General features: G+C 43.0%; 1 protein-coding gene across 1 annotated transcript; it reads right to left on the bottom strand.

Moving 5' to 3' along the window:
* Nucleotides 1-405: 405 nt before the first annotated feature.
* POLR3F (RNA polymerase III subunit F) lies at nucleotides 406-10,742 on the bottom strand. The gene is made up of 9 exons (XM_068397245.1): nucleotides 10,647-10,742; nucleotides 9,725-9,842; nucleotides 7,575-7,642; nucleotides 6,517-6,584; nucleotides 5,606-5,718; nucleotides 3,476-3,619; nucleotides 2,600-2,707; nucleotides 1,695-1,886; nucleotides 406-1,088 (listed from the first exon to the last, which is right to left on the bottom strand). The coding sequence occupies exons 1-9, from the start codon at nucleotides 10,700-10,702 to the stop codon at nucleotides 1,011-1,013; spliced, it is 945 nt and encodes a 314-aa protein (XP_068253346.1). The 5' UTR covers nucleotides 10,703-10,742; the 3' UTR covers nucleotides 406-1,010.
* Nucleotides 10,743-11,135: the final 393 nt, after the last annotated feature.

Below are 11,135 nucleotides of genomic sequence, written 5' to 3'. Positions count from 1 at the left end.
CACAGAGAAGGAGGCAGAGAGGTCACACTTAATAGAAACACAAATTTGCTCCACATGACAAGAGGAGAAGATTGTGCTTTTTGATGATATGCCAGTATCATGCCTTTCTCAGATCACAAACCAAGGCCAGAGGCCATATTTATGTACAAACAACTGTCATTGGCACCTTTTTTAACCCTAAGGGTATTCAGATAATCTATAAAATCTTCCCTGTACCATCAGGCCAGAGGAACTCTTCTATTCTGGAAAACACTTCTCAAAATTTCAGCTGACATATCCATGTACATGATGCAGCTGCCAGAACACACCAACACAGATTTGATGATGATCTTGCAGCTGTCAGATGAAGGAATAACAGATGCATCACCAGGCAATGGCAGCGATGGAGGAAATGAAGCACAGATGTACACGCGAACAATCAGGGTTTTAATAATAAATTAGCAGGTAAGAAAGGTAATAAAGAATCAGCGAGTTCTGTTTGACATATTTAGGATCTTTCCCATGTCAGATTCTTAGTCTTCAATTAGGTGGTAGCTATCACAGGAGAAAAGCATCAGCTTTAGGACTTAAGCACCCACCAGTAGCATTAGTCTGAAAGTAAAGTTTAGGATCTCATTCTTGGCAACGCTCATTAGCAAGTTTTCTGATCAGCTAATGACTTATTTTCTCTCCTTCAGAATAAGCATCTGTGGAGTACTTGACACAATCCTTGGAAGCAACGTGTCACCCCCCAGCTGTTATATGGCAGTTTTCAAGTGACACAACCAATTTTTGGCACAAGAATGGATCTACATTTCCACTTCAGCCTTGATCTTCCAGTCCACTTGATTTCCAGTCCACTCACAGGACTGCTCATGCAACTGACATGTTGCTGCATTATGTTTCATTAAAAACAAAGTCACTCCATCTCCTGAAGTTGCTTACAAATTTAGAAGTCCACTTTTAAAAAAGCAAGCTGCTTTGTCACCTTGGCTGTGAAGCACAAATCCAGTTTACAGTTTTCTTTCACTTTAGAACTCCAGCCACTCTGTCATATAAATACAGTTTGATGGAGAAATCTCACCACCTTCATGGCAATCATCAAAAACCTGCAAAAGAAAGTCCTGTGTCAGTAATTATATACAGCCAGCACGATATAACTGGAAGTAACATGCTCGCATGTTTTCTGCTCCTTCCCCAGTAGGAAAGCAGTAGTCTAACAGTGGCCAAAATCTAGGAAATCCAATGCCAGCTCTGGGGAAGAGTAATGTGAGCACAACAAAGCAAAACAGACCCCACTGGAGTAAATGATGCAAACAGACACACTGGCAAGTTTTACCCACGTTATCAGCTTACAATCCAAGCAGGAGAGACCAAAAGCTAGACAGAAATAAGTTAGCTTCTTAAAAAACATAAACAGGCAAACTTGGGATCAGAAAATATAATTTGGAACAGGTTACACTTGACAGCACCCTTACAGATACAGCCTGGTAAAAAGACAACATATTAAGTGGGAAACTTTCTGGTTAAACTAAAGAACCTGCCTCTTACACCACAGCTAAGGCATCACGGATAACACTCATAAGCATAGTTGGCTTAGAAAGCAATGAGGATCACTCACAGCGTAACTTTGCAATGTGCCGGCTGGCCATTTGCAGGCAGGTATTCAAAATTTGCATGCACCCACCCGTTCATATACAGAATTAGTTACTTACAGGGCAGAGTCCACAGGGCGTCCTGACTAATCCAGTGGGTTGTATGAGAGGACTAACGGCTCTGTACAACTTCATCTGTCCATCCACACTGCCTACTGTCCCTTCCTTTGCAGCAATAATAGTCATCTCCACTTTTCCATCATATATTAACGTATTTAAAATAGTTTCAATGTCTTCCATTGACAACTCTACCTAAGAAACAATTTGTAAAATAAATATTAGGAGATGCATGCCAATAAGTCCTGCAAGAAGGAAACAAGCAAACACCAAGAGTAACAAATCCATAGAGTTCTAACCTAGCCCACATAAAGGCACCGCTCTCACTGTGCACTTTACGGAGTTGTGCAGATACAAAAAGAAAAGCAAATACCAATACCTCCTACCTCCCAAGCACTTTTGGATTACACTAGCCTTGGCTTACCAACAAGAACTTCCCTATGCACCTCAAGCGTCTACATCATCCTAGCATGATACGTTTCCAATTTTACGGGAAAATGATCGTGAAAGAAGAAAAAGACTCCTGAACAATGCCTGTTGATGGTGACCAATAATTGCAGAGGGTTTTTTTTCTCCCCTAAAACTGCTTGAAGTGCATAGGCAACTTGAGAGAAATTATGAAATATAAACCGGTTAAAGGAAAACTTACTCCAGTTTCCATCAACAAGGATGTGAATGCCAATTCTTTTATAAGTCTTAGAAAACCCCCATGTACAAACTACCCTGGAATCCCGTGCATCACCAATGACCCTCCTCAAAAAGCAATAAAGCAGCAAAGCCCAGTGCCAATACAGTAACTGTAGGGTACTAAAGCACTTATTGGACCCTCACCAAATTTGTAGTACCCAACTCCTGCAGCTAATCATGCACTGAGAATTTTAAGAGTAGTAAGATGAATCTATTCTGACCTTACTGATACCCAGTTCACAGATGTATTTCCACACCTCATGGGATGAGGCAAATGAACTGTTCCTCTGTATCATGGGGTTCTGTTTGCTCTCTCGAGCTGCTTCTGCCTGAGAAAAAGCAAAGATGAGTTATAGTCAGTACTCGCTGCCAAGAGCCTCCTTCGTGGTTCAGTTTCAGGCAAACTGAAGTATAGAAGTTGATTTCCAAACCATTTCTGGGACATGCTTTTTATTTAGCATTTAAAGCTATGTCCTTAAGACTGATGCACATGAAAAAATGCAGTGCACAACCAAACATAATTTTACACTAAATACGACACAATTTACATGGTGATTTAGATTAAAATGAAGGAATATCAGCATCTGGCGTTTTTTTGACACAAAAGAAGTTTCTGCTGTACCTAATGCCAGTTAAAATATATTTTAATGGAATAGAGAAATGCTGCAATCTGCATAGGACTTATTTAAAGGAGAACAGGCTGCTTCTGTGGTTGTACTAGAGAAAATTGTCTTCTAGGCAGAACTGACTGACCGGTGCCTTCCACCCTCTCAGAAATTAGGAGCTCTGCAGGGAAAACAGTGACTTTTGCTAGGGTGTTTGGTCCTGTGTTCTTTGCTGCTAGCTTGTCATTGGACCTTGGAGACAGAAGGCTTCACTCCCTGTACAGAGTGTGAAAATATGCAATATTACAATGCAACACCATCACACTTGCTGTGACAAACAACCCAGTACAGATTTGCTGATCCAGTTATAACAATGGCCAACACTTATGGAGGACACTATGGAAAACTTAAGCCCTGCCTGTCACTGGTTTTATAAAGAAAATAATTACTTGCACAAAACAAATGGATGGTGACTTTAGTAGTGGCACTCACCTTACTCTGTAGAAATTTAAAACACTGTTGATTTAACACCTCCACAAATTCAGACTCAAAGTCTTGGTCACTGTACCAAGCCCCACCAGTCACTGACCGGTCAGGCTGCAGGTTATATAGCATATACACCTTCTTCTTGGATGCCTGTTAGAGAAAAGTACACAGCTCTTAACAACTGAAAGTCTTCCACAAGAAAGGAACATTTAAGAAGATATCTGCAAAAGACATAGTTCATTACTCCTAATACATAGGGCACAGCAATCCAGCTGACTCGAGCTATCCTTAATATGTTTGACCCTCAGGTAACATGGAGATAAAGAGAAGATCAATACATTTAGATTCCTAATCATTTTATAACATAGTGTTAGAAGAGAGAATCCTACTAACAATGTGCACACAATACAAACCTCACTGAAGAAGATACCTCGGTTTCATTTTAGCCTACTGACTCTAATCCCTCTTCACAGTCAAAGGAGGGCAGGAAAGCATCTTTAGAAGACAGCAAAGACAAACTTAACGGAGAAGCTTTCAACTGTTTCTGCAGAATTCAACCCATGTGCTGATGATAGGACCCTTACATGATTAAACCCTGCAGCTAAAGTTAGTCCTGGCAAGCCCACTCCTTCCTGCCACACCTAGACAGGGTGAATGGGAATGCTGCTTCAGTCCTGATATTAGCAGACAGTTAAAGGGCAGTGGTCGTCCAAAGGACTACTCAGCAACCACTGAAGCAATTTTAGCAGCGTTACATCCCCTGTATGACTAGATGAAGCCAGCATCTCTCACAAGAACATGAAAAAGCTACTGCTTCTCTATGTCCGACTTCTTTATCTCCATTTTATTTAGGAAGTTACCCTCACCCCTCACTCCCCCCGCCCCCCAAAAAAAACGCAAGCCAAGGTGTTGCCTCCATGGTACAGATGAGACTGGCACAAAGGAAACGCATACAACATAAAACTTCCAAGAGTTCACCAACAAGTGGTCTTCCTGGTGTACCAGGCCCTGCACCAAGACAGAATCTCTGCTGCAAACCAGGATAATGTCCAAAGAACATGCTAATACCAATGATTAAGCAGGTAAGGGAGAGCAGGATGCTGCATGAGCATTGTAACAGCGTGAGAAAAAGCATGGAAAAGGATAAGCCCTACTCTGGTACGTAGACTGTTTGCACATAAGATCAGAAAGTACTTAAGTAACTGCAACAAAGTAGAGGAATCAAGACTAAAACAGAATCAAATGTCTTAGAAATTGTTTAAAGTAAACAATACAAATCCAGTATGAACCAGATAACTGAAGGGAGTTTCAGGATCTCCAAGGGCGAGGAACCTTGCAAGGCCACTTGCAGCTAGGTATCCATATCACTAGTCCCATATAAAAAGCTGAGATTGCTTCAGTATCAGAAATACCAAATTGTAGTACAGCAAAACTGGGACTAATGGAGAAAAGGTAATTACAGGCAGGTTGCTTATTTGAGTGGAGAAAGGAGAAAAGGGTGGTAGAAAAGAGAATTAAGAAACAGAAAAAGGTGAATAAGGTATAAAAATCAGAGAACAAGAGAGGGCAGGATCTGCAGACAGCAGGAGCATGGATGTGTACAGACAGCAGAGAAGCTGGCCTGTGGACCTAAGCCCATTGAGATGCTGGAGGGAAACCCCCAGACTCTTCCCTTGGTTTATGTCCTAAAGACCAGGTATGGAAGAGCAGAGAAAATGGTGACAGAACTGCAGATCAGTAGTAAGCAGTGTGAGAGGTTTGTGAAGGGTAATAGAACTATAAAAACAGTTGTGTGCAATAAAGAATTAAGAGCACTAAAATTGCAATTTGATAGCAACGGTGTGTAATTAGTAGTGGTGGGAAGAGTGATAGAACTGTATATTAATAGTGATGTGTTTATTAATTAGATTATTAATCAGTTTGTTAGTAGTATGTTGATTATTTAGTAAACATTATAGCCTCTCTTAACTGTTGCACCTCAAACCTGCATACTAAAGGCATAGTGTCAAACACTGGTGCACAGTCAGTGAGAAAGCTGGAGGCAGAATGAGGTTTCTTTGCTCCCAGTCCCCTGTCCAAACATACACAGCATGCAGCAAATGTTTGAAATTGTCAAAAAAGTTACAAAATACTCACTGCCACAGATTTAACTGCTTTAATTAGTTTCTTGCTTTCCAAGTTTTTCAGTATCTTATTGATCTCCGTTAAAGGCAAATTACTTTTGTACCTAATGTCCCTGCTCCAAATACCTGTTTAAAATCAGAGAAGTGAACAGAAATTAATAGAAGAAACCATTTGTTTCTGCACATACTCACAAACCGAAAGTCACATCACAGCATTGCTTGACTCACTTGCCAACCATAGGATGTAACCTCGATCCTAACACTCCTGGCAAAAGGGAGGGGACAGAAGGGGATGGAACAAAAAAAAAACAACAAACAAAACCTGACAAAACCAAGAAATGCATACCACAGCCACCACACTGTCCTTCTGCCCTTTACCTCTCCTCCGAGAGCTCTTACAAGTGGACCCCATTTCACTGCCAACATGAATACATCACAGAAATGTTCTTCCATTTTTAGGTAACTTGTGTTTGCTTCAACAAAAATATGACAGCCAGTTCTACCTTCTATATCTCAACCATAGTGTACAACGACTGCTGAGAAAGCCTAGTTACTAGGGGCTTCTGCTGGCAGCACACCTGTTAAATCCAATATAGGTATCACATTTTCTTTTAAGTAGCGAGCGTTCTGCAGATTCCTCAGCTTGACAGTCCCACAGATAACTCGTAATTCATATTCCAAATTATTCTGAAAGAGCCTCCCCCAAAAGTCAGTGAGGACAGGTTGTTATTTTAATAGAGAAATATGTCCTCTTCTCTTTTGTTTTTAAAAAGTGGACACAGGGAACATTAGCTACAGACCTGTTATGGGGACTCTAGATTTTATATTTGTATTGTCTGGACAAGCATTTCAAAGTTTGGACAGGAACAGTTCTATAAGTAAATGGAGTTAGTACCATTCACAATTATAATTTATTTAAACTACCTTTGTTGCCTGCATCTTCTATAATTTGGTAAACCAGCTTCTCTTGATTGTCAGAGCCTTTCATTTTACTGTAAAGTAAGACAGACATCAGGATTTTTGAAAGGTCCAAAATTTGAAAGAAGTTGGATTTGTTTTAAATTGAAAACAAGTACTATTAAAAAAACAATGCACAAAGGAAAAAAAACCCTACACAATAAGCCAGCCATTAGCAAATGTAATACATGACACTGAACCTCTGGATCAAGACAAGCTTGCCAGCAAGAAGCCACAGTAAAGAGAAAAGAGCACAGTATGAAATAAAAGTGACTAAGCAGGAGTCACTCAACCTGTCATAACAATTGGGAATCGGAAGTCACGTATTAACACAACTGTGGAAGGTCAAACACAGCACAGAGCATAATTTAGGATAATCTGTCTCTAGACAGAACATCTATAAAGGAATAGTAGCATGCTCCCAACTCTAAGACATGCCTTTTCACTCGCCTGAGAAAGCCTGAACTCAGCAATCTTTTTCTAAAGCATTTGAAAGAGAGGACGACATGCCTGCACTGGGGATAATTTTGAAGGATATTTCTTTCCAGAAGTATGTCTAGGCATCTTTTACTCAGATTTACATAGGCATCACAAGACACAGTTTGAAGGTACATTTTAATAAACCAAAGAGCATGAGTAGTAGTTCAAGTGGCCTCCTGGAACAGCTGTAAATGTGAGCGCTGATCCTTTAACATGAGCAGCAAGGAAGACCACAGTACCACAGCTTGCAGATGGTATGGTCAGGCTTCAGCTGGATTTCAAGTGACCATATACATCTGTTTGCACAGATCACTTTGCTGTCGTCTGGACCGGGAACTCTACTAGTAAGTTAGAACTGTAGTCCCATAGCACCCTCTGTTCAGTAGAAACCACTATACCTAAAACAGTTTCCAGGATGAGCTCAGGGGAGTTAAGTGTACCCTCCAGAAACAAGCAGTTATGTTCTGCAACATCCATGTTACAGAATCCATATTACATTGCTGAGTGTATTCTCAGAACTGTGTTCCAGCAAACACGAGGCTTACCTTGCATTTTGGGACTCTTTGATTCTATATAGGAGACCTGCATTGCTCCTGAGAAGGTCCAGTTGCCCCTAGGAGAGATAGGCACAATGCATTTACTTTCCTTCAAATAGCTTGTTTCAGGACATGTCAAGAATCTTCTAATATTCTAAATTAAAAACCTTATTTCATGTCAACTGAATAAAGAAAAGGGAAAACTAACATTTTTAACCACTGGAAACCATAATACCCATAAGGATATTTTTCCCCTACAAGTACAGTAATAACCTTGAGGATATTTTCCCCCCTACAAGTATCCATTTATCATCAGCTATCAGAAATAACAAATACAGTTCCCGTCCCTTCCCACAACATTTATGCACTTACTATTATTTCTCCTAACTTTCACCACTGCACGAGGCACGTCAAGTTCTTGTATACTTTGCTCTCCCTTTCCACCAAAACGCTCATTTGCATGGCTACCCAGAAATCCCATTGGAGCTCTACTGCACAAGTTTTGAACAATTCTGAGTTTCAGGAGAAACAATCTATTTTTCACTAAGTAGAGACCACTGGAAAACTGCCAGCCAGGACTGATAGTGCCTTCTCAGAGGCAAATTACCAGCATCTCTCACAGACAAAACATTTGTTCTTCCCTTGGCACTTATGCCTAGGCCAGGCAGATTCTTATTTCCCATTTTGAAGAGGCAAGCAATTAGACAAGCCTAAGACCATAACTGTATAACAGCATTAACCACCATTCACTCTTTCATTGCCAGCTAATCCTTTCCCCATAGTTACAGCCTTGTTTCTTATAGATTTGTATTATGTGGTTGATTGAAGCTTATACCTCAAGATGATCCCCTTCAATGATTTTCTACAGATGAAGTACTTGCAGCTTAGCTCAAGTGAGGTACCTGATACTTATTAAGCCTGAGCTCTCCCTGCAGTTTTTCCCTCATGTATGAGGTACTTACTAGATCTCCCCACACACCCCCAGGCAGCTATTTTATACGAATTCTAGAGACTTAACTGTCTTTGAAGCCTCATTGTGAAATGTGGCCAACCCATTCAAAAGTTATTGAATGCACAAGCTCACATCCAGTGTGCTGATAAACCTCACATCTACAACAGCAAGACCAAAAAGAGAGAGATTAGGTTACTTCCAGTACCACCTGGTATGGTCCAAGCTAAGAAGTTTCAGTTATTAAAAAAACACCAAAACGCCGCACCTTGCTCAGTTTGGATACTTTCCAAAGCCCCTCTTTTCAACAGTGCTCTCTCTACTGCACCACTCAGTCTGCTTTATCTCTTGACTTCACTTGCCCACAAAGCAGCTAGCTAAGGAACTGAAAGGAATCTTGATCTTTAAAGACCTTGAACATTTAGCTGATACTCAAGTTTATGCCACACTGAACCAACAAGACTAAACAGCTACTATCTATTCCTGAATATGTGGCAGAACTAGTAAACGGTGATCCTCGGTCCTATCTTAGGCTGACTCCTGATATAGTAAAGGGAAAAGCCCAGCGAGATGCGGGAAATTTGTAGAAGATGCAAAAAGTCCCTTGAGATGTTTCACCTGCTTATTATCAGAGTAATCCACAACCTTGGGATTTTGCGAGGAGTTCGAAGAAGACTTTCACATATAAGAGCATGGGATAACATCCATTCTTTTATCCCTAGTTAATTCATTCCTCAAGGGCCTAGGGTTATCACCCCTGTGTGTCTTACCACCTGCTGAAACACTGCAACTACACTTGCACCCAACTGTTACATTAAACCATTGTATCACATTTCTGCTTTACAAAGTAATACACAGGGAAAAGAAGACCACAGAACTTTAGACACATCAAAAATACAAAAAACCAAATGTGTTACTTCTCAGTGGTAGCTTTTTCACCTAGAAACCCACAGGGATATACACATTCATGGTAACTTTGTATCACGAATGGAAAGAGTAAGTTGAGGTATGTTTTAATTGGCTTTGGCAATCATAAGTGCTTATGGCAACCAAAACTTACTTATGGTAACTGTACGTTATGGCAAATGCCACTAAATCCAAAGGGATTAATTTGCTAGCCCTGCCCAGCAGGTTGCTACCATGAAGACTGTGTGTACGAAGAGCGCTCCAGGTTGGCTGAAGAAACATGAGGAAGGCAAGATCATCCTACCATTGAGAGCAGCCTGTTGATTGCCATGGCTCGCTGCTGGGCTTCCATGTGAGGCATATCATTTTGAATCACCTGGTCTGTGATACCATGAGGGAACTGGTGACACAGCTCAATAATCCTGGGGGATGATAAAAACAAGTTTAAAATCATGTTCTGTTGCACCCAAAACCAAATCTAAGCAGTATTAGAATCAGAACCGATGAAAAGGAAAAGAACAATTCAGGGAAAAAGTACCCGTGAACTGCTTCTTGGTCATATCTCTTGAGGGAACTTAGCATCTACTCCCTGTGCTGACAAATACGCCTCTGCAACTGCTGGACAAACTACCTTTGCTCTTTGTGACAACACTGAACATGGTGCTCCATTTTACTTTTATGTTGCTCTCATTATTAAGTACATTGATTTAGAGCTCCCTGTACAGTTTCATTACACAAAAGGTTCTGATGGGAAGGAATTGCTAGCTAGTCAGAGAATGCAAATATTGATGAAACACTGTTTAGAAACCAATAACGCAGAAAAGTTGCAATTCCCCTTTGTAAAGTTTTCCAAGAACAGAAAGACACCATATCTGCCGAAGAAAACCCAGCCCCATCCCTCCCTGCCACCTAAGCACCTCCCAGCCCCAGCACAAAACACACATTGGCCCCAACAGCAAGCCTATTTCCCGACCACCACCCGGGCCTCGACCAACACCCCCCCGAGGCACCGACACGCCCTGGGCCCTACCGACTCCCCTCACACCTCTGTCACCTCCCCCCGGACACTTCCCTCGCCTGCCTGCCAGCCCCTACGCACCCAACCCCTTCACGGCCCTCTCTCCCCCGCCGCCAGGGCCCTCACCACCCAGCAGCCTCCTCCCCAACACACCCACTGCCGCCCCGCCTCCCACCGGGGCGCCCCCCCGGCGCTGCTCGCCCCGCACCTGTTCTCTATATCCATGGGGTCCGGGACCTCCGGCTTCACCTTCACCTCCGCCATGGCGCAACGGTCCCACACCGGCAGCGCCGCCGGCAGCCCGGCCCCGGCGCGCGAGTGGCGCGGGGAGATGACGTCTGAGCCGCGCGGCCATGGCGGGGACACGGGGTCAGTTGCTAAGCAGCGGGACGCGGACCAATGAGCAGCCGCGCTGGCGGCGCCGAGGGAGCGAGGGAGGGAGGGCGGCGGCGCAGCCGGGCGCGCGGCGTCTGTGGTGACGGGGAGGGGGGCGCGGGCTGGGATCGAGCGAGGTGGGCTGGATCCAGCGGGGCGAGCAGGGCTCTGTACCGGGGATCGAGTGGGGAGGGCAGGGCTGTGGGGTGGGATGGAGCCGGGTGGGCAGGGATCGAGTGGGGTGGGCAGGACTATGGGCTGGGATGGAGCGAGGTGAATAAGGGGCTGTACGAGTGGGTGTTGAGTGGGTGGGCAAGGGTCT

Source organism: Nyctibius grandis, chromosome 1 (genome assembly GCF_013368605.1).
Source record: "Nyctibius grandis isolate bNycGra1 chromosome 1, bNycGra1.pri, whole genome shotgun sequence".
NCBI classification, from domain to species: domain Eukaryota; kingdom Metazoa; phylum Chordata; class Aves; order Nyctibiiformes; family Nyctibiidae; genus Nyctibius; species Nyctibius grandis.
Note: the sequence above shows the minus strand (reverse complement) of the source record. Positions and strands in the feature narration are given on the sequence as shown.

Excerpts from the sequence above, each read along its gene's own strand:
- POLR3F (XM_068397245.1), bottom strand. The coding sequence starts at position 10,702 with ATGGCGGAGGTGAAGGTGAAGCCGGAGGTCCCGGACCCCATGGATATA. Across the intron at positions 6,585-7,574 it reads AAAGAGTCCCAAAATGCAAG|TAAAATGAAAGGCTCTGACA; the intron begins GTAAGCCTCGTG and ends CTTACTTTACAG. Across the intron at positions 1,887-2,599 it reads GTGAACTGGGTATCAGTAAG|GTAGAGTTGTCAATGGAAGA; the intron begins GTCAGAATAGAT and ends ATTGTTTCTTAG.